The sequence below is a fragment of the Aquarana catesbeiana genome, linkage group LG03, assembly GCF_042186555.1.
Source record: "Aquarana catesbeiana isolate 2022-GZ linkage group LG03, ASM4218655v1, whole genome shotgun sequence".
NCBI lineage: Eukaryota > Metazoa > Chordata > Amphibia > Anura > Ranidae > Aquarana > Aquarana catesbeiana.
This window is the reverse complement of record NC_133326.1, coordinates 567585554-567609969: the sequence shown is the minus strand read 5'-3', so window position 1 is coordinate 567609969 and position 24416 is coordinate 567585554. Positions and strand designations below refer to the sequence as shown.

General features: G+C 43.3%; 1 protein-coding gene across 1 annotated transcript in view; it reads right to left on the bottom strand.

Moving 5' to 3' along the window:
• Positions 1 to 2252: 2252 nt before the first annotated feature.
• The window catches only part of TMEM178B (transmembrane protein 178B), a 483948-nt gene continuing 461784 nt past the window's right edge, over positions 2253 to 24416 (bottom strand). The window contains exons 4-5 of the mRNA XM_073621832.1: positions 8005 to 8142; positions 2253 to 5770 (exon numbers count right to left, since the gene is read on the bottom strand). Of these exons, the coding sequence (XP_073477933.1) occupies positions 5520 to 5770; positions 8005 to 8142 (389 nt within the window). The 3' untranslated portion in view covers positions 2253 to 5519. The remainder of the gene's footprint in view (positions 5771 to 8004; positions 8143 to 24416) is intronic.

Below are 24416 nucleotides of genomic sequence, written 5' to 3'. Positions count from 1 at the left end.
GTAATTAAACTCACTTGGTGCCTGATCTGTATTAAATTAGCCTCAGAATCCGTAAAATTTATATCTGTTCGCGTTTAAAGGGATGAGGTGGCAACCCTATGCTCCATAGAGGACAATGCAGTGTCCGATCAGGTCCACCTGAAAAACTGACAGGCGGACCTGCTCAGACAGCCCGTGTGAAAGGGCCCATAGGGGGCAGAAGTCATTAGTAGCCAAGATCATGTTATTGTAAGTGTATCTCTCTAAGTTGATACAATGTGTATGACTGCCAAGCAAGGCACTTTCTACTGTAGAGCGTGGATAGAGCAGGGAAGAGTAACAGCTCTATCAGGTTTTATTTGTGGTCTATTTCCCTTCTAGGGTGATTTCCCCTCACTTCCTGTCTTTAAATGTGAAATCTCTCCAATTAGAAGATAGACAAAAACTAAAACACAGTTTTGGTAAAGCGAGGAAGATCTAACTTTTGACACCATTTTACATCTTTCTGCCCCAGGGAACCCTCCCCTTTGTATGGGAGTCACAGGGACAGAAAATAAAACATAGAACATCTCCCCAGGGAGGTCACAGACAGGAATAGACGACTTGCAAAAAATTGTAAATACTCCTAACTTTATCCAATACTTATGAAAATATTTTTCGGTTTGAGTTAGGCTTTGATGTATTGAAATGATTAATTTCCCTTTCAATCTGTAGTGGACCTCCTGGCTGTAGGTCAAGCACAACATTCATGGGTCACAACCTACCTATTTACCACAGAGGAAAAGAACGGGAAGCAAAACTTTGTCCCCTAATCCATATCTATACATGAGGAAGCAATGCAGATACACAGGGCAGGAACTCAGGAGTTTAATAAGGATGAGCTCCGGCGTGTTCGCACACCCCACGTGCAGAGCCCGCCAGGAAGTCGGCACTGCACTGCGCTAATCACAGGCAGTGAGACATTGTCCCGATGTGCAGCTGCAGAGATCGGGAAATGTCTCACTGCCTGTGATTAGCGCAGCGCAGTGCCGACTTCCTGGCGGGCTCTGCACGTGGAGTGGGCGTGGAGCTCATCCTTAGTGTTTAATCAGTAGCTAACTTAAATTTTCTGCAACTGCCAAATTCACATTTAAATTTCTCTTATTTGGGCCATGACAACACAACACAAGTCATAGTGAGAATTTTTCAGGATCATCATCCTCCTGCGCTTGTAACTGTCTCACCTTTCCTCTCACAGCACTAGGCCTAAGCCTGAGATTGAATTCCATCCTTTTATAATAGTTATGGCATCCCTGCCCCTTTTTTACTGAACCTGTTATGGTAGAAATATAAGCTCCCACAATAGTTTTTTTTTAATGCCCCATACACACCTTCAGATTTTCTGACGGAAAAAGTTTGATGGGAGCTTTTTGTCGGAAGTTCCGGCCGCGTGTAGGCTCCATCGGACATTTTCCATCGGAAATTTCCGTCACAAAAGTTGAGATCTGGATCTCAAATTTTCCGACAACAAAATCCGTTGAAGGAAATTCCGATTGTGTGTACACAATTCCGACGCACAAAATTCCACGCATGCTCGGAATCAAACAGAAGAGCCGCACTGGCTATTGAACTCAATTTTTCTCCGCCCATCGTACGTGTTGTACGTCACCGTGTTCTTGACGTTCGGAATTTCCGACAAGATTTGTGTGACCGTGTGTATGCAAGACAAGTTTGAGCCAATATCCGTCAGAAAAAATCCATGGATTTTGTTGTCGGAATGTCCGATCAATGTGCGACCGTGTGTACGCGGCATTACAAGTGCGGTGTCTGGGGCTGTCATAGTAATCATAGCTTTACTACCTAACTAGGCAGTGCCCATAAATATGTATGCAGAATTTAAGACTACTTAAAGTTTTACTAAACCCACAACAGTAAAATCAGCCTGTATATGTGGTATACTCACTTTGGAAACTAAGAGGTTAATCCTGCGCATTGTGTATAAAGGCTGTTTGAGCCTGTCTTTTTTGATCCCCCCCTTATTTTACTGCTCCCAATCCAACTACTGATAGTACAGTTTTGAGGGCATTCTGCACATGCTTAGTTTGATGTGTATTGCTAGAGAGGTTTTTTTTCTGGAGAACGTACATGTAATCAGCACTGTCCAGACAGAGGGTCAGGAGTCATGCAGCCTCATAGGACAGTCAGAGGAGAATGAAAACGCCTCCTACAAGCTTTAACCAGTGCTTGGCTGGACTCTGATAGAATTCACAAGACTGCTATAAACTGCTGATGAGAAAGGGTATTTAGCAGTTTATATTTACTAAAATAATTGCATTTCCATGTTCTGTGTACTGTGGCAGACCAGATATATTGAATGCAGAGTCCTAGGTTTAGTAACACTTTCAATTTAGCTGTCTGCCTATTTTTTCAGGTGATTGGGGTTGCAACGGGTTGCACAAAAAAAAAGAAACTGACAGCTGCGGTCAGAGACACTGCACTGTACTAATCATGCGAGATTAGTCCAGTGATCTCTACTGCTAAGCTATTGTGTTCTGACATGGGGATGGCCTCCCCGCCTGAACAATCCGATCAGCACACTCTGCCATTGGCTGAAGGCTCTGATCGGGAGTTTTCTGTTGCTGTTTGCTGGCTTTCCAGCATACACATCTGACAGAGCCAGCTAAATGGCTGGCTTCTGTTGGACAGCCCGGTATACACACGAGCAGAATAAAGGCCATTTTTTTTGAACCGGCAAATGTCTCCCGACATTCTGCCCGTGTGTATGGAGATTTATGCCTTGTTTTTCACTGTGTCTCTGTGTAGATGGTGATCCTGGTAGAGGTACAGGCATTTGCTCCTCAAGTCAGAGCTACCCCTCTGATGAATAGGGGTTTGATAACTAGTAGGAAATATTCAAGCAGCATCAGTAAAGGTGGAGGAAGCACAAATCACAGAATGGATGAAGCACAGAGATCTTTCCACTGCAAGTTCTCAGAGACAGCTTCCTCTGAGCTGGGAATTATGGCAGGGAGATTTTGTTAGAATAGCTAAGCCATTTAAGAAACCAAGTCCGCTCAAAATTCTCTACTTGTATCTAAAATACCATTTTTGGTTGGACGAACCCTTTAACCACTTTGGGAGGCTGAGTACATGGGAAAGGCTGGCTGCACCGAGAATTTAATGTTTAAACTATAAAGAGACACTTGTACAGAACTAAGACTTAAAACTCGCAGCCAATGTTCAGTGACCCACCGTATACTAGAGATTTGTGAACTTCTAAGTTCCTGCTCCTCTCCTGGTTCACAGCATACAAATTGGAATGACCCATATTGAACTATGGCTTGCACTTAGCTTCCAATTATAACATATAGGTTGGGACAAGTGAACATATGAATTTAGCTGCAGCTTGAATTGGCAGGCATGAGTATCAAGGTGATCTAAGCTGAATTTTTGGTCTGTAAGAAAATCAGCCAGTTAAAGAATAACTCCAGTAAAATTGTCAGTGAACTACCATGCCGGATATTCAACAACTGAGAAGTCACAAGGTCTGTTTAAAAGGTGACTGTACTTTTTTGATGTAGCCAGGAACAGCAAGCTAACCTCTGTTTCTTTTTCTGTGCTTTCTGTCATCAGAGCCCCAGGCCAGTACAAACAGCAACTTGCTTATATTTAGCCAATCTGCACTCTACAGTATAGATAGCAGGACATTTCAAACCAAGACTGAGAACTATAAATGGTTTCCATAATTGGTTCACTAGAACCACATGGTTTATGGTGATGTGGGCAAGACTTAGCTAGACTTGTGCATGTCTCTTTTTTAGAAGTTTTTTATTTATTCTTTCAGTGATTACATCAATGCAGTGTGGAGAATACAGTTTTCCATAAAGTACCAATTAAACTATTGCTCCCTGCAAGACTCATAACTCATGCCGCTTCACCCTCTTCATTACATCTGCAATATCCTTTCTTTCTTTCTATCTATGAGATAAATCAAGTTGTGTGCAGTGGGTGGTAAGAACACCTAGCTTGTGTGTTATAGCTGAGCAGCTGGTGTTTCCAGATCATATTACTGGAAAGCAATCTCAAGTATTGGGGAAGCTTTGCATGCCTTTGGAGCATATCATTCAATGAAATGACGTGAGAATCCACATTTTATTTAAGCACCGTCTTTTCAAAGCATGACCATGAGGTACAGTGACATCTACATATTTGAAGTAAACAACTATGCTCCACCCAACAATATATTTTTAGGTTTAGTGGTTTTATTTTTGATGAAAAATGTTTTAATTTTGGTTTCGGAATTTTAACCTGCCCTGCTTTTCTAGACTGTTTTCCTATAGAAATACTGTATAATTGCATCAGAGTTAACATTTTATGAGTGAATTATTTCAAGTAGCGAATTCTAAACAGGAAAAGTTTGGGACAAACAACTGTTTGCGTTTTGTGATCCCCATATGAAGCCATTAACATTATGATACTACATAAATCATCAAATTCAGCTTTCCATTAGAGAAATTTTACATACAGATCATAATTTAATGTTGAAATTTTGACAAATTTGGGTACCATTTGACACTATCAGAAATATTAATACAACCCTCCCTTGACATCCACCATTGTTAAATTCCATGACTGTAACCTTGTATTTGATTTATAAAATTCTATCACCTCTCCAGTGAGTCCGAGTAGCTTGTACATTTCATGTATTAACAAACCAACATTATGAAGAAGCTGGAGGTTTGTTTGTTTTTTTTTTTTGCAATTCCTAAAAACCAGAGTTCCAGTAATGTGAACAGAACTGGCACACACACAGACAGCAGTCAATTTTGTCAGGCCTTGTGCTTTTGCCATTGGTTTTTTGTCCGGCCTAGACACCAAGCAGCAGCTAAGGCAGCTGAGGTTCGAGTGAAAATTGGCTTCTGGTTTCTCACCTTGTTCACAGACGTCTCTGTCAGCTTTAATGGAGCACACAAAATTTTAAAGTCATTTGTCAATTTTACTAGTTGACAATATTTGGGATAAAACAGAGGGGCAAAATTTGGGGTTTGTCAAATTCAAAAATATATGAAATATATATCCTTCCTTTTTCATTCTCAAATCTCTTCCACCAAGTGACTAAGGGATGTTCTTTTGAAATGATTTCCACGTTAGATCTCCAAAGTGGTGTTCATGTTAGAGCTGTTCTACCAAAACAGTCTTCCGTTTTTAGATAAGGTTGGTTAGAACATTGAGATTTGAAATTAATAATTGTGACAGATGGGAATGTAACAATAGAGGTTCATGGTCAAAAGACACTGGCGCAGGAACCATCTGGCATCCTGATCGGAAAAACAAAAAGCATTGATTAATGATGGATTATATACACAGTCCATGATGTGGTCTTTGATCTACCATCACTATGAGTTGAAGTCATTGACTCTCCTATGCCGACGTCACTCCTCCTGTGGCCTCCAAACAAGGCATGAACAGGAATGGCGACAAGGAAATATCTGTAGTCCACACGTGAGTTTAAAGGTAGAGTGGCCTGCCTTTCTCTTTTTGTGCTCTAGATAGATATGTTTTTAGCACACTGTTCCATTCTCAGGGCGGGATTTGGGGCAGTTGGTCCTCAGGACAGGCTGTACTGAGGGCGCTAAGGTGCAGAAGAAACCCGAGATTAAAGTTAGGCCCAAGCCCCCCCAGGCACAGAACATGGACCATCCATAGCCATGGCTGATGTCATCAGGTAGACCGTACAGGAACCGAGGGTAGCGGGACAGCTCAAAGTTGATACCTGCTACGCAGGTGCACAGTGAAATGATACAGAAGGTGCCTGTGAGTGGAGAGAGCAAAGTATTAGGGGGTCAGTGTTAGTATTTCCTTTTAAAATTCACACTCTATAGGTTTAGAATAGAGAACACGTAATAGTCATTAAACAGTCAGGCCAACAACACAGAGTATTATAGGAAATCTCTCAAGAATTCCAGTGGTGGGATCTAAACCCCTGAGTTACCAACTCTACCCCTTTGCCATGACCATTACAGAGGATGCAGCAATAAAATTATATTTTGATTTTGACCAGTACTGTAGAGTAAAATTCCACAGTGGAGATGACTTATCCAGGAACCCTGGAAGTTGCCTCCAAGATATGTACAAATTAGCTGAACAATTAAATACATATACATACACATTAGGGCCAGTTTTAGGAGGAAGCCAAATCATTTACCAGTATGTTTTTGAAATGTGTGAGGAAACTCATACAAACACAAAGAGAGTTTACAGACTCAATGCAGATAATGTCCTTGGTATGAACCCAGTGCTCTGTGGTAAGTTGTAGAGTTGGCAATACACATTACAATCTGACTGTACAATCTCTGAACAATCTTCTTTACAATCTCGTTTAGCTTTAACAACAGCTATAAAACCTGCCTAGACAATCCATTATATTTTTATCTGATTGAATATGCTCTCCCCATGGAGATTTTGGTCTAAAGATATTAAAGAACTATAGGCAAAACTTTTTTTTTCATTTTTGACAGAGCAAGGGAAGGTTATTACCCCCGCCAGATTTTTTTTCTCGCCACCTGTGTTCCATTGCAGAGATTTCTCTTCACTTTCTGTCCCATAGCCAACCAGGAAGTGATAGGAAATCCCTGCAAATTAAGGGGATTCCTTGGGGACCCAAGGCCACCAGAACTAGTGTCCTCATTGGAAGATTTCCCCTCTATTACTTTTCTGGGGACAACCCAAAATTTGAAATTTTATTTAACTTTCACTTTCAACGATAACAATAAACAGGACAAATAGAAAGGATGAATCTCTTTAGCGGGAGCACAGACAGCAATAAAAACTGACAGGCGTTCTAATCCCTCTCCACTCTATCCAAAGCTAAAAAAAAGTTTTACCTTTAATTATACTTTAAGCAGGGGTCTCCATAAGGAAGGGAAGCTTAGGAGGAAAAATAAGTGCATCCTTGAAAAAATGAGTAGATTCTTCTTTAAATTTGATTAGTGCATTTAAAAACTAAATTGTTTGACTCGCAAATATCTGTAAAATATACAATGTTGTCTTTGTACTGAAAAGTTTGGAGACCCTGATGTACAGAACATAATACAACTAGATTTTAATATATATGACTGTATGTAGTCCTGTTGCATGCTCTGCCACTGCTCTGCCACTGTCTCACTTAGCGGCAGCTCTGACAACCTGTCATGTGTGCCTTCTATTAGAACAGGGGTCTCCAAACTTTCTAAACAAAGGGCAAACAATGCCCCATAGTTTGTTTCAGTGGGAGAAATTGTGCTCCATCGTTGGTGTCATTGGGATAAATTGTGCACCATCGTAAGTGTCTTAGGGAGGAATTGTGCCCCATCATTGGTGTCATTGGGAGGAATTGTGCCCTATCGGTGTCATTAGGATAGAATGTGCCCCATCATTGGTGTCATTGGGAGCAATTGTGCCCCATTGTTGAGATCGGTGGATGAAATTGTGCCCCAAGGGCTGGATAAAAGCAAGCAAAGGGCAGCAGTTTGGAGACCACTGTATTAGACTGTTGGGCTGACTGTAATAGGAAACGCTGTTACTGGCAGGATCCCCAGGCATGAAATGAAATAGATTTGCTAATAAGTATTTGTTTAACCCCTTTCCGCCGACTGCCTCCCGGCCCTTTAAGGGTTCTAAACGTCGGGAGGTAGAGGTGGGTATTCGGGTCATGTGACCACTGTGATTGGCTGTCACAACAGTCACATAATTGGAAAGCTCCCGATCGCTAGTATGCATCGGGAGCTTTCCCGTAACTGGCTACCGTGCTGGGAGCGCGCTCTCAGCATAGTTAGTGGTTTACACAGGGCCACAAATATGCGGCCCCTCGGTGTGAAGGCCCAAACACTGAGAGGCCACATATATTTATGTGGCCGGTGTGAAGAAGTTAAGAAAACTGTATACAGTGAGACATGTTTTTAAACATACTTAAATATAAAATTCTGGATCTACATAAGCTTCAATAGCTCTTTTACATTATGCGTATAGTGCAGCTTTTTATCTTGGATATGAGCCATTGTGTCTTACCTCCCATGAGGAAGAGTAGACCTGCAACATACTGCATGAGCCCTCTGTCCCAGCAGCACCCCAGCACGCCAATGATCCATCCAAACAGGATGATGGCTACCGCCATGCCCATAAAGCCAGCTGTCATTCTGCGTAAATCTGTGGAAACAATAATGAGATCATTTAAAATGTGTAACTCAATCTTTTTGGCAAAAAAAAAATACTTATGCCCTGTACACACGGTCGGACATTGATCGGACATTCCAACAACAAAATCCATGGATTTTTTCCGACAGTTGTTAGCTCAAACTTGTCTTGCATACACACGGTCACACAAAGTTGCCGGAAAATCCGATCATTCTGAACGTGGTGACATAAAACACGTACATCGGGACTATAAACGTGTCAGTAGCCAATAGCTTTCAGCTCTTAATTTATTCTGAGCATGCGTGGCACTTTGTGTGTCGGATTTGTGTACACACAATCGGAATTTCCGACAACGGATTTTGTTGTCGGAAAATTTTATATCCTGCTCTCAAACTTTGTGTGTCGGAAAATCCAATGGAAAATGTCCGATGGAGCCTACACACGGTCGGAATTTCCGACAACAAGCTCCGATCGCACATTTTCCGTCGGAAAATCCGACTGTTTGTACAGGGCAGTAGAATCACAACTGGCACACAATAATCCATCAAACATATTTATTTACCCTTTGTTGTGTGTTTTTGTGCTTCTCTATGTCAACCTGTGGCTGAACAGCAGCGGTAAAAAGCAAAATGCATTCCTGAACATTTGGTAAAGACTTTGCTGCCCCCTTCCCATGCAAAAATAACTGTCGGTCTGGCAACCTGTATTCTCTGTAATCTTCAGCTTATGTCTTTCACTGTCCAATATACCTAAATAACCGCCAACACATGAGCCCTTGAAACATGTTGGCTATATCTTCAGACCTGCTGTCAAGATAAGTAAACTTTTGCTAGACCTGATACAAAACTGTGGTACTCTCATACATTTATATACTATTCTGACCTTTCCTGTGCTAGACTGAAGAGTCATCAGTGAGCCAAACAGGTGTAGGTGTAGTTTGCTACATTAATTGACAATTTCTCCATTGCCTCTTTGACCGCTTTTTAAAAATACCTCAAGCTCACAGAAAAGGGGTGCACTATTACTATTACAAACCAAAGCAGGTAGTAATCTTCAATAGGGTTTCCTAAAATCAAGGTTTATGTTATAAATCTTGTAGTAAAAGCTGATATTTTCTTTCCACAGTGATTAGATATTAAATTGCACCTAGCATCAGATATTTTTTCATGTTAAATGCATAGAGGCTAACTAATGTGTAAAGGTGGCTTCACACGGCCCCACTGTGCTTCGGCTAAAAGGTCAACAAAACCGCAGGACATAATGGAAGTGGAAGCTAACCTGCGCTTTGCGCAAAGCGCATTGGGTCAGTGTGAAGCTGCCCTAATCATAACACCCAAATATTTATAGTACACCCTCTCAAATAGATCACAGTCCACCAACCCTGACAATTTCTTAATCTGCTTTTCTTTTTAGAAGGGTAAAGCCATCTTTTATGTTAAGGCATCATCCAGGGACACTATCTACTTCCTGGATTGAGATGCTGAGTAAGAGTTAACACAGTCATGTAAAGTCCGGTGTTTGTGCAGTTCTTAGCTGTGTTCACAAATGTCTGACACAGCTAGGCACCCAGCTGCAGCTTCTCACCTTGTGACAGGCTACAAACTTACAATGAATACCTGAGGAAGTCACGTGAGCGTGACGATACACGTAGGGCAGAGCTGGGTGACATGATTGAGAGACGCAACTGAAAATGATGTGGGAGCCACAGCTCCACTGTGTATTGAAGTGTTTTTACTATAATGTGTTAATGTAAGTGCGTTCATTTAAATAAAGTGATTCCTTGATCTACTACACCACATGTGTCAAACACAAGGCCAGCCAAATTGGGCACAACAGGCTATTTCATGTGGCCCTTGCATCCCTGCAAGTGAGAGAGAAAAGTGGAGCAGCCTACACTGCCTGGGAGGTAAAAGAGTCGGGGCCGGGTAGGTGAGTTGTGAGGAAGCTTTTTCGGGGGGGGAGAGGTTTGGGGGGGGGTAAGGGCTGTGGAGGGAGATGTGTGCAGAGGTGGGGGAGAGTCGTGAAGTGAGATGTGGACAGCCTGTGAAAGAAACCTGAACCCTGCACACTGTGCACAGCACACCCCTAAACACTGCACTCTGTATGTACTGCACCCCTGAACTCTGCACTCTGTACATCCCTGTAGTGCATCCCTGAGCTCCACACATAACGCACTCCTGGTATTTATTGCCCCCTTAAGATTCTCCCATTGTGCAATTTGGCCACCCCACCATTCGATGTGGTTCAGCGCACGGGGGAGGGGGGATAATTTTATTCTCTGGATAAATTTATATAGTCTTATGCCACGTACACACGGTTGGACTTTTCAGCTACAAAAGTCCGACAGCCCATCCGACAGACTTTCGACGGACTTTCAACAGACTTTCTAACGACCGTACTTGCCTACACACGATCACACCAAAGTCCGACGGATTTGTACGTGATGACGTACACCGGACTAAAATAAGGAAGTTGATAGCCAGTAGCCAATAGCTGCCCTAGCGTGGGTTTTTGTCCGTCGGACTAGCATACAGACGAGCGAATTTCTGGGTCCGGCGAAGTTACGACGTAAAGATTTGAAGCATGTTCCAAATCTAAAGTCCGTCAGATTTTCGACTGGAAAAGTCCGCTGAAGGTCCAATGAAGCCCACACATGATCGAATTGTCCGTCGGATTTGGTCCGCCGGACAAGTCCGGTCGAAAAGTCCGACCGTGTGTACGCGGCATTACAGATACAACCAGCCCTTTGAGGACAACCATAATGCTGATGCGGCCCACAATGAAATTGAGTTTGACACACCTGTACTACACTATGTGGGGCCCCCATATGTTGTGTGCTTGCTTGCAGAGTGGAGGAGAGAACCAGTCCGGGTTCTTAAAGAGTTGCACAAATCGCCACTGTTAAGGGATTAAGGAGAAATATTGCATCACCTGAGTGGAGGCTGAATTGATCCCCAGCGGGTAATGTGCATTCGACCTAATTTTATACAGGTCCAAAATTTAAGGTGGCAACGCAGGCACATTGGTGGTGGGAGTGACTGAATTTGTTTAATGAATTGAATAGCAAGATAATACAAGGAATACACGTGGTGCAAGTGTATGTCTGAAGAGATTCACAATACAAGCAACACTTTTCAGAGACTGTTCTTAGTTTTAAAAGGAGTTTATTTATGGTTCACATATGCACTTAGGAATTTTGAGCACTGATTATTCAATATTAGCAGGTGCAACATATATATATTGTTTGATAAACTGACAATGTTGCAGTCTTATCACTGGAGGAGAGGAGAATAGGGAAATGTAGGGAAATGCTTCCTCCTGCCTGCAGCAGACTAAAGACATCATCTCAGCCATAGCAATAGAACTCAAGAAGGACTTTTTATTAAAAAAAGTGAAGCTATATGAAAAATTATACACCTCATCAACTCTATGGCTACCACAGTATCAGATTTAAGGCAGGTCATTTTTGTATATGTTGCACCATTTCCCAGTAAAAGTAGCTGTGGAAAGGACCTTTCCATCATCTTAAAATAAAACCTATGCTTTGTCTATGTAATGCAAGGAAACAGGTTCTCTTAATTGTTTCCTTTTCACCCAAACTCAGGCATCCAATCCTGCAATGTGCTAGGAAAGGGAGAGAATCACAGGCTCCCCTTACCTGGATGTACTGGGTGAATGGGGGAAATGTGTGTGTATAGACAGGGTTAAGGTGGCCAGGTAAGTGGCCCTGTTGGAGGGCAAAATACAAATTCAGTTGGAAGTGATCCTCTTCTTTATCCATGCAAGGGTCACTTTGCTCCCCTTATCCCCAGCAGCAAACACCTTCCTTTCCTAACTCATGCACCATTAGGCTCCTGTGACTCCAAACCGACCTATCAGAGCTTACACAGAGACATCAACTTCTTCTCTGGCCCCATACGACAGTGGTGGGCCAGTCCTAAGGTACCTTAGCTCTGTGATATGGGCATGGGTGAGTGAGTCACATACTTACAGATAATCAAAAGTATTTCACTTTGCTTCCAGCTGCCAAATGGAGTGCCAAAAGATGAGTACATGTTGCAGGGGAGGGGAGGAGGTAAAATGACCCCTTTTCCTTTGCCCATGAGATCTACTTATTACCAAAAATCTCATTATTGTTGGTGGTATTTTCTTTTCATGAGCGTTCCTTTTTATTTTTTATGCTCTTTAAATCAGTTTTGTACAATACCCGCCACTTGTCTCTTGCTCATCATTCTATATTGCAATACAATCAATTAACATTCAGCTGTCTAAATCATTCCTCCGGAAGACTGTAAAAAAAAAAAAAAAAAGAAAAAAGCACAACAGATGTGCCCTAAACACGGCAGGAATTGTGGGGTGGAATTTTGTGTTTAGAAAACCTCAGCAGAATCTCTGCATTTTTCCGAGCGTGCACCTGACCTGATCAACCACCTCTTCAAATTAAAAACAACGGGGAGCTGACGTTTCGTGACACACATCTGCATATTTCAGAGAGAAGAAGCGGGGAGGGGTCAAGTGTACACGTAGAGCGCAGCATGACAAGGCAGATCAGTAGTTGAAGACAGGAAGGTGCTCTCCCCTGGTGCCGTTCATGAAGGCCTGACAACAAATGGGCCATCCTCATCCCATGGTGAATAGGCTATTTATAGGCTTAGTGCATTAACCAGAATGAAGGACAATGAGAATGTGTGAATCAACCCGAAAGCAGCCAATCAAAATTCATTTTACTTGAGTCGCTTTATCTCAAGGCGAGCTATAGCTTTTTTTGATGATTGTTTGTTTTATATGTGATCATCTTATACAGACCCTGTAACCAGACCATTAAAGTCAACAAAAATCTTCACAAAAGACTATATGAGCATTTAATGTATTTTATGTACATCCCTTACCTATAAATGCCTTCCTTATGTAGACACCCAAAAGTGGGCTCCACCATCTTGGATGTGAGCTGTCACTCAGATGACACTTTATAGTTTTCTATATTCTATTTCTTTGATCCTTTCCCACTAGCTACATAAAAGAAGGTAAGGGCAGGGGCAGAAAAGCTGGACCAGGACAGGCAGTAATCAGACACTCCTAAAAGAAGAGAGGGATATGACGTGCAAGGAGGGAGAGGACTGGGCTAGGGATTTGACTCTCCTGAATTAGTCAAATTTTCTAACATGCCATGTTAAAAGGTACATCATAAGTAAAATAAATAAATTATGGAAAGGAAAATCATTGAAGGTAAGCATTTAAAAAACTTGATTTTCTGTGCTTTTATTTGTAATTGTTTAAAGTTGGTGACAGGGTCACTTCAATGTCCAACTGAACTTTCAGTTTAAATAAGTTGTATATCCTAAGAGCATAAAAAAGTTGTGCAAAGTCTTATGCCCTGTACACACGGTCAGATTTTCCGACGGAAAATGTGTGATAGGACCTTGCTCCATCACACATCTTCCATCAGAATTTCCGACACACAAAGTTTGAGAGCTTTCTATAAAATTTTCCGACAACAAAATCCGTTGTCGGAAACTCCGACCGTGTGTACACAAATCCGACGCACAAAGTGACACGCATGCGCAGAATAAATTTAGAGACGAAAGCTATTGGCTACTGCCCCGTTTTATAGTCCCGACGTACGTGTTTTACGTCACCGCGTTTAGAACGATCGGATTTTCCGACAACTTTGTGTGACCGTGTGTATGCAAGACAAGTTTGAGCCAACATCTGTCGGAAAAAAATCCATGGATTTTGTTGCCGGAATGTCCGATCAACGTCCGACCGTGTGTACAGGGCATTACAGTTTATTTTCTTCAGAAAGCAGCCACAGCTGGAGTAGAAAAGTCTACACTTTGATGGCATGCTCCAAAGAAGGACCCTTGTTTTTGTGGAAGCAGTGTTCTCTCTGCAGAGGTTCAACATGTTCCCTGATGAGCTTGGGCTGAAGCTCACCAATTAGCAGGAAGCATAAGCTTTACTGATTGGGGAGCTATAGGTCTGTCTGACTCAGTGTGGACGTGCTTTCAGGCTGGTCACATGAAGCACAGGATACTCCTCCTCTTCACCTATTCTATTATGCTCTAAATGATGCAGACAGCACTGCTGACTTGATGATATTAGCATTATTCCATGGATCATCGTATATGACTACAACTCCATGTGGTAATGCCCCTTCAGGTCCATGAAGCCGTGCAAGATTTCCTAAGTTTTCTGAGTTTTAATGACACTGGGTACCTAGTGTATATGTAGATGGAAATGAGTTACTGTGGGGGACAGGGCCAGAAAAGAGGGAACATTGAAGCCAGAGTTGTTTTTTTTTTGTCTTAGATACTTTCTGGAGCCCTATTATTTTTTTTTTTCATTTTGCCCGGAGTCACACTTTAAAGTAAATGCATCATGAAATGATATAGGGCCTGTCATTGCCGACCTTCTTTTGATAATGCAGTTACAGTATGGTGACCCTCTTCAATACTTTTTGAGTTACATAGTTACATAGTAGGTGAGGTTGAAAAAAGACACAAGTCCATCAAGTCCAACCTATGTGTGTGATTATATGTCAGTATTACATTGTATATCCCTGTATGTTGAGTCGTTCAGGTGCTTATCTAATAGTTTTTTGAAACTATCGATGCTCCCCGCTGAGACCACCGCCTGTGGAAGGGAATTCCACATCCTTGCCGCTCTTACAGTAAAGAACTCTCTACGTAGTTTAAGGTTAAATCTCTTTTTCTTCTAATTTTAATGCGTGGCCACGAGTCTTGTTAAACTCCCTTCCGCGAAAAAGTTTTATCCCTATTGTGGGGTCACCAGTATGGTATTTGTGAATTGAAATCATATCCCCTCTCAAGTGTCTCTTCTCCAGAGAGAATAAGTTCAGTGTTCGCAACCTTTCTTCATAACTAAGATCCTCCAGTCCCTTTATTAGCTTTGTTGTCCTTCTTTGTACTCGCTCCATTTCCAGTACATCCTTCCTGAGGACTGGTGCCCAGAACTGGACAGCATACTCCAGGTGCGGCCGGACCAGAGTCTTGTAGAGCGGGAGAATTATCATTTTATCTCTGGAGTTGATCCCTTTTTAATGCATGCCAATATTCTGTTTGCTTTGTTAGCAGCAGCTTGGCATTGCATGCCATTGCTGAGCCTATCATCTACTAGGGCCCCCAGGTCCTTTTCCATCCTAGATTCCTCCAGAGGTTCTCCCCCCAGTGTATAGATTGCATTCATATTTTTGCCATCCAAATGCATTATTTTACATTTTTCTACATGAAACCTCATTTGCCACGTAGTTGCCCACCCCATTAATTTATTCAGATCTTTTTGCAAGATTTCCACGTCCTGTGGAGAAGTTATTGCCCTGCTTAGCTTAGTATTGTCTGCAAATACAGAGATTAAACTGTTTACCCCATCCTCCAGGTCATTTATGAACAAATTAAATAGGATTGGTCCCAGCACAGAACCCTGGGGGACCTCACTACCCACCCCTGACCTTTCCGAGTACTCATTGTCCTAGAACAACATGAAAATCAGTAAAGTCAGAAGTCCCATTCTGCATACTTATTATGTGCAAAGAAAATATGAGGGTAAAGACGCAGTCGCAGTTGCTGCTACTGTCAACTCCTGTCCTGACCCCCCCAAAAAGAGGAAAAGAAGTGGGACTATTCTTATACTTATTATGTGATTATGTTCCACAGTAAGCCAGGCACCTAGCATTTGCAGAATGAGAATCTACCAGGGGCAACCTCCATATTTCTTTTATCAAAGGTTTCCTTTAAAATATAGCTGGCAACAAACCAGATTTGGAGACAGAAAAATCCATTAAACATTTTGTTCTAATTAAACAAAGCAAACCGATGTTGTCTAACTTTTTATGTTATCACGTACTTTGGTGCTTTCCACGCTTAGCTGCCAGGCCTTCAATAAATCAATGTTCACATGCATAATATCACAGAGATGAGCTGATGTTCTAGTGAGCTCCTGGCTGACTTTGGCTGTCTTTTCCTGTACGTGTGAAACTCCCTCTCGGGCTCGGTGTCGCAGCTAATTATGCTCCCTGCGCATCACCTGGCCACACAGGACTTCCCGCTGCTTCCATGCCTGGCACTGATTGGCTTCTTCCAGGTGGAGAGCAGAAGTCTGCAGACCCCCCACTGCAGACAGACAGACGGGCAAGGTCATGACACGCCGCCGGGCTCTCGATGGACAGATGGATATTTCCTGCTCAATGCACAAGGAAGGCCAGCGCAAGACCGGGAACGTAGGGTTACACATTGTATTAGAAAGTAATAAGCACATTTGTCATTCGATTTTACCCTCATACCTCCCAACTTTCCGAGATGGAAAGTTGACACCTTCTAGCACCAATTTGTTTTTTTAAGCAAAGGACATCTTCCACCAGTTAAACTACCAGCATTTCGTGTAGGAAAAAAAAAACCCAGAAAGATGTTCATCTGCAAAAGCCATGCTTCATGCGTATCCAGCAATTCCCAGACTGTGGTCCTTGGATCTTCAGTAGGCCATAGGTGTCTGCCAGCTGGTGAGTGAGGAAATACTTCAGGGGGTAGCAGGAGGGTGGAGCATTGGGCAGTATGATTTTAGCTGATTGCGAGGAGACATGCTGTTATCCTGCATTGGATAGTAAGGTATATAGGGCGCACACCAAGTAATACAATAAAGTTTTTTGTCAATAGTACCCAACTAGTTATCATCCACTGGATTACAATTTATATCTCAACAAAAAGTTGTACTCTACCTAAGTGCAAACAAAGTTCATACAAAAATAGTTCATTTATTCAAACTTCAGAAAAGTTGCATCTTAAAAAATGGCAATGATCCATATACTGTAAATAGCAATGCTTTGATCAAAACACTTGTAGGCAGGTAAAGTCTACTTTCTTCTCTGCAGGTGGCGCTCCCCCGCAGTGGCATTTCAGAGGGAGAGGAAGTCAAGAGGAACATGGTTCTTCTATGGTTTCCTGGGTCACTGGGGAAGCTAATCCAGTTGGATGCTGCTGCCCCATGTGACTCTGGCGGCCATCTTGAGTCAGGCAGACTCTATTTAAGATCCTGGTTCCTGGGCTTGGCACGCATTTCGCGAGTGTGTAGCATAGGGACAGGTCATCTGTCTGACAGGGACAGTGATTAGCTGCAGGGAGAGGTTACAGACAAGTACATAAAGGATAAGGACATGCCCTCCTTCCTGGAAACATCCCCATTTGGTTACAGACTGGCCAGGCCGCATTGCGCCCCTCAAGACAGACGCTGTCAGCACATCTTAGACCTGTTGCTCTACATTCTGCTGTTATATACTGTGAATGTTCCTGGTCAGGTGCCTTCAGGCCGGGTTTGTTATGAATTACTGGATTCTACTTTAAAGGAGAAGTTCACCTTTTAACAAAAAATAGTAAATGCACATTTTTTTTGCAGGTAAAAAAATGTGCACTTATAATTTTTTGTTTATGGGGCCTAAAGTATTGCACCAGGGATCAGCAGATCGCTGGTGCCATGCAGGTCTCCTGGAGACCTGTCAGTGTATCTGTGTGCCTGTACATTGTACGGCCAAGCAGATACAATCTAAAAGGAAGACTCATGAACTTCCACAACACTTCACAGCGCCGTGGTAGTTCATTGGAAACTACAAGTGGACAACCGAAAAGGATGTCGGGACTTGTAGTTTTCCATTCACAGAGGACTGTGAATGAGTGATGCAGCCGGGCGGGCAGGGTGTGACATGTTACGAAAGGTGAACTTATCCATTAAAGTGGTTGTAAACCCTTACAGACCACTACAGGTAAGCCTATAATAACGCTTACCTGTAGCTACTGTGGATATCTCCTAAACCTGCATGGGTTTAGGAGATATCCCCTGTATCAGCATGTGTTGTTGCTTCAGCTGATGTGCCATTACCGTCATCGCGGCTCTGGCAAATAACTCCGGGAGACATGTCGCCGGGCAGAGCAGTGTCCCGGAAACCACTGCGGGGGCTTCGATCTAAGGTGAGTATTTCATAATGAGCTAGTATGCTATGCATACTAGCTCATTATGCCTTTGTCTTGCAGTTTTTTTGTTTGTTTGTTTGTTTTTTTCTAGGGTTTACAAACACTTTAATACAAGTTCAGCTCTCTGCAACTGGACGTTGAGTGTTTACTGCCACTACACCATGGTGCCCCCTTCCCCCCCACACTCTGATCTTTTTCAAGCATTGAAACACCTGTCTACCTGCCATGATGTTGAAGCTCCAACATTGTCAAACAGATGTAATACATGGTGCTGCTGGCTAACACTACGAGGGACTCTGTGGGTTATATGTGCCATATTCTCTAGGACCTTATCTAACTGAGCATTTATCATCTCCAAAAAAAACTTTTGGATTTTGTATTGAGTGAGGAACAGTAAAGTTGAATCCTTGGATGGAACCAAATTCTGCTGGTTCACCTTGCTTCTGGTGCTGCCCCCGACAGAAACTCTGCTTCACTGCTGGCCCTCCTATAGGTTGAATGATTGTGAGTGTTATTCAACCCACCTTCTATGTTCCCAGGTTCACGGACACACCTCCTGAGGGTGCCTTGCCATATCAGCCTAGGCCAGGGATATGCAATTAGCGGACCTCCAGCTGTTGCAGAACTACAAATCCCATGAGGCATAGCAAGACTCTGACAGCCACAAGCATGACACCCAGAGGCAGAGGCATGATGGAACTTGTAGTTTTACAACAGCTGGAGGTCCGCTAATTGCAGATCCGTGGCCTAGGCTAACAGAACAATATTGCTACATTATAGAACTTAATCAGGCCTGAAATAAGAGCACACTAAGCTCAAATAATCATGACTTAATATAAGGAGTCAGGACACACCAACAGCAGCTCCTGTAGGGCAGCAAAGCCAATTGGTTCAATGTACATAGAGATGTTTAAATGTCATTGATATTGGTGGCTACATGTTAATGAACATCAGTACAGACTGAGAACTTCTTTATTCTCACGGGTTCAGATAAAGTTTACTTTCTGATCTAGACATGCATATCAAGTAAAATTGCAAATATGCACTCTCATCTTTTATTTCCTGTCTCCTGCTGAGCTGCAACTTCAGCCAGTTCAAATTCCCTGTTTCTTCAAAGAGATCTACAGAGATCTTCAAACACAGGAAGAGCTACACTATATTGTCAAAAGTATTGGGACGCCTGCCTTTACACGCACATGAACTTTAATGGCATCCCACTCTTAGTCTGTAGGGTTCAATATTGAGTTGCCCCTCCCCCTTTGCAGCTACATTATAACAGCTTCAGCTCTCCTGGGAAGGATGTCCACAAGGTTTAGTAGTGTCCTTATGGGAATGTTTGACCATTCTTCCAGAAGCGCATTTGTGAGGTCAGGCACTGATGTGGATGAGAAGGCCTGGCTCGCAGTCTCCGCTCTAATTCATCCCAAAGGTGTTCTATCGAGTTGGGTTGAGGTCAGGACTCTGTGCAGGCCAGTTAAGTTCCTCCACCCCAAACTCACTCATCCATATCTTTATGGACCTTGCTTTGTGCACTGGTCCAAATCATTTGGTGGAGGGGGGATTATGGTGTGGGGTTGCTTTTCAGGGGTTGGGCTTGGCCCCTTAGTTCCAGTAAAGGAAACTCCTAAGGCGTCAGCATATCAAGACGTACCAAGACATTATGGACAATTTAATGTTCAATTTTATGTTCCCAAGTTTGTGGGAACAGTTTGGGGAAGGCCCCTTCCTGTTCCAACATGATTGCACACCAGTGCACAAAGCAAAGTGCATAAAGACATGGATGAGCGAGTTTGGGGTGGGGGAACTTGACTGGCCTGCACAGAGTCCTGACCTCAACCCGATAAAACACCTTTGGGATGAATTAGAGTGGAGACTGCGTGCCAGGCCTTCTCATCCAACTTTAGTGCCTGACCTCACAAATGCCCTTCTGGAAGAATGGTCAAACATTCCCATAGACACACTCCTAAGCCTTTTGGACAGCTTTCCCAGAAGAGTTGAAGCTGTTGTAGCTGCAAAGGGTGGACCAACTTAATATTGAACTCTACAGAATGAGATGCCATTCAAGTCCCAATACTTTTGACAATATAATGTATATCAAGGAACGCATCCCCAGCATCCCATGTGTGCTTTCAGCACCCAGCCTCCAGCAGGGAAAGCAATGACCAGGCACCTATAGAGGATTTCTGGGAATGCCTCCCTTCATATCATCACACAATGATTTGATCTCCTTTCCACCCCTTCCTCATCTCATTTCCAGGTAAAAAAAACAAAAGAAGAAGTCGTTTTGGGCCTGCTAGCTGCTGAGAATGGCTAGATCAGATATGAGGAGCAGCAGAACAGTTAATTTTTATTATATCACAATGCTGCCCTTATCTTTTAACTGTAACCTATACAAATCAATGTAATGGTTCCCATAAAACTTAGCCGTGTGCTACAGCATAGCAGCTCCTCAGTAATCTTATCGCAGGCATACACATGTACAGCTGTTGGGGTGTCCATTAAACCATCTTTGCGTCTTTTGTTACCTTGTACAGCGCCTACGTCGGGAAAAAAACATCTGCAGAAGGAATGACTGAAGATAAGCTGACATTACATCTGATACATAGGCCGCTACCGGTTAAAATGTTTTCACTTTACGACAAATTCAATATTTGTGGCATGTTCAGCTAATGACTGCTGTCTGATGTTACTTATAACGCTGATCCTGCAGCTGGGTTAAGGCAAACACCTACTGACCCTTTAAAGCTGAAGTGTAGGTATGGCTTTTTTGGACCAATGTGCATGCCAAACCTGGTCAATTCCTGTGGCAGCAGAGAATCATTGTAGTAGCCACTGCCAATGGCAAACCTAGCATATCTGGCACCCAGGGCCAATTATTTTTCAAACCCCCCCACAGCACACACACATGCACGATAAAAAATAATTAAATTAATAAAGTGGTGTGCAGCTCCAAATTGTAAGTGTGCTCAAATCGAACTAACATTGGGAGGGTCTTAATGGACCACGGTTAAATAAAAAAGCTGAGCCTATTCACTGTATACATAGTACACATATGTTGCTGTATTTCTACCTAACCCTGAGGAGTGGTAACACACAGGCCACTGCACAGAATACAACCAAAGAAAAAAATGTCTGCCAGTAAAATTACACCATGTCAGGGCTGGGCTCAGCCCTTCCTTCTCTGAGCTGGCCGCTCTGCTGTCGGCTAATTGCCAGCTCCCATCTCTCTCCACGGTTACCCAGCTGTTGTTGATTCTGCTCGTCAGTCCTGCCTACTTAAAGTCGTCCAGCTCACTTGATCTCTGCCTTCGCCTTTGTCAACGTCACAGAGACTTTCTCCTGCGTTCCTGTTGAAGACTTGCTTGGTTGACGTCCCATTGATACTGCTTGCTGTACTACTACGTTTATCTCTGGCTCTCTGACATTTGCTTGGCTGACCACCTGATCCGGTTACTGAACTCGGCTTGTTTTGACTACGCTTGCTCTGTTTACCATATTATTATATTTATTATTAAACAAGTGTGATTTACCTATACTTCTGTCTCGGTCTGATTCATGGTTCCTGATACACCATTAGTCCATATCCCTATCTCAACCAACAGCCCCAATTTCACCCCCAGTACAGACTTCCCCCCAGAGCCCCCCCCTCCCAGCCCATTGCATCAGTACAAACCCCCTTCCCAGTCTAATGTTTTAGTACAAACACCCCTCATCAGTACAGACCCCATCAGTACAGACACCCCTCATCAGTATAGTCCCCCTCATTGTGCGAGTACAGACCCCCCCTCATCAGTACAGACTCCCCTTAGTACAGACCCCCCCTCCAATACAGGCCCCCTCATCAGTACAGACCCCCTTCAGTACAGACCCCCCCTTCATCAGTACAAGCCTCCCCCCCCCCACTCTCAGTACAGACTCCCCCAGTACAGACACCCCAGATACAAAAACCCCACAGAACAGACCCCACTCCAGTACAGACACTCCCCACAGTACATTTCCCTCAGTCCTAGGGAAGGCCTCTGCAAAGAGACAGATGCTTCTGCAGCATGCTGGAAGGGGACAGGCTGTACTACTCCTGTTGCTGCTTTCTAAAGAAAATGATCTGTAAGACATCTCACACCTCTTGTTGGGATGCACCTGAAATGTATTTAGCTGACTTAAGTTGTAAGTTCAATTGGGCTTTAAGGGCCCATTTACACTTTTTGTGGGGTGCTGCGACACGTATTAATGTGCATTGTGTTAAAACAGCAAAATAAAATGGATGGGTTGCCAAATCACTCTATCATGCCAAAAATCAGACATGACCCCTTTTTCTTGTTTCTGTTCGATGGGGTGCACTGCAACACAGGTGGATTGCTTTAGTGCGTTGGGTTGCCTTTCAAAATGAAGGACACTGCAACACAGTATCACATGTTACAAAATGTTAGCGTGCATGTCACAAAACATTAGCTATGACATGTTAGTGTAAATGGGTCCTAAATAATGTAAAAACAAATGGCAATCAAATCAGTTATTTACAAAACCAAGGCTTCTGGAATTAATACAATAAAAAATCCGAAAAAAATTATACTTTGATAAGATTTAGACCCCTTTCACACTGGGGCGGTTTTCAGGCGGTATTGCGGTAAAAATACCGCCTGAAAACCGCCCCTAAACAGCCGCCGCTGTTTGTTCAGTGTGAAAGCCCGAGGGCTTTCACACTGAAGCGGTGCGGTGGCAGGACGGTGAAAAAAGTCCTGCAAACCGCTTCTTTGGAGCGGGGAAGGAGCAGTTTATTCACCGCTCCTTCACCGCTCCTGCCCATTGAAATCAATGGGACAGCGCGGCTATACCGCGGTAATACCGCGGCTATAGCCGCGCTGTACGAGGTTTTTAACCCTTTTTCAGCCGCCAGCGGGGGGTTAAAACCGCACCGCTAGCGGCCGAATACCGCTGCAAGAACGACGGTACAGCAGCGCTAAAAATAGCGCTGTTGTACCGCCGACGCCCCCACCGCCCCAGTGTGAAAGGGGCCTTACTGTATGTAGGAATATGATCATGTTGACCTATAAAAACATTTAAAAAAATACAAGAGGTTTTCATTCAAAATTGAGGCTTTTGATAGCAAAATCTCATCTTCTCTTTCTATTATTATGGAACGTAGTTATTACAGATTGCGATGTAAAGATCTCCTGGATTACAGGGTCATCTCATTTTCTCTCGTGTGTCCTTCCTCCCTGCATCAGCCGCATGTCTAGGTGTGTTTGGACAGCTCTGTCAAAGCCACCACAGAATGGTTTTGCATATCTGCCGCGTCCATTGATTCCACATAAAAGCAGTCCATCTCCAGTCGTTTGCGGCGGCCTTAAATAAAACCCTGGACTGCCGGCAAGGTGTGCTTCGATTACCCAAAGTGCTGTTTAATTGATGGTAAAGAGAATTTAAAAAAAAGATATTAAACAGTGGAAGTCCGGCTTTCCCTGCAACCCCTGCCAAAGGCTCCATTTTGAAGTTTTGTCTCGTATTAACATTTAAATTGAAGTTGTTTTTTCCAGTGGCCTGTGCAGGAGAAGGAGAGAAAGAAAAGGAGACGGGGCATCTGCATATAAATAGAATTGAGTTAAAAAGAAAAGGGAAACAAAGCATCCACAAAGAAGAACCTTTTTATTAACTCCTTAAAGGACAACTCCACATCAACAGTTGCAGCCTATGTACAGGAACTGCTTCATCCAAAAGAAGGTCTGTAAAAAAAAATTGGGCCTTTTTCAATCCTATTGTGTCTGCTTTGCTGTATGGCTGCATAGTATAAGAAGGGGGGACAACACTTTCTATACTCTGTGCTTGTGCCTGCTATGTGTCACTGCTCCACCCCCTTCTATCTACCATTCCTATGGTGGCACACCAGCACTCACTCTTGTGTCTATAGACACAGACAGCTTGGCCTCGCCCCTCCCCCTGCTACCTTGTCAAATGATTTGACTGACAGCAGCAGAAGCCAATGACTCCTGCTGCACTCAGCCAAGCCTGTGAGAATGGGCAGAAGGGAGAAAACCACTACAAGCAGTTGTAAAGGTAAAGAAATATTACTGCCAGCCACTCTGTTCTATCAATGCATCTTGCAAATGCCTGTAAATACCTTATCTCAGATCCTTTATGGCCCGTCATGTGACCTCCGGCCACTCTCCTCCTCTGATCTAAGGACTACAGTGGGAGGGGCCCAGATCCCCCTCTGATGTCAGCCGAGGAGGTCACGTGACCGCTGTGCTGGTCACTCAGCCCCTTCCGATGGGGCCGGAAGTCACATGACCGGCCAGAAAAGATATGAGATAA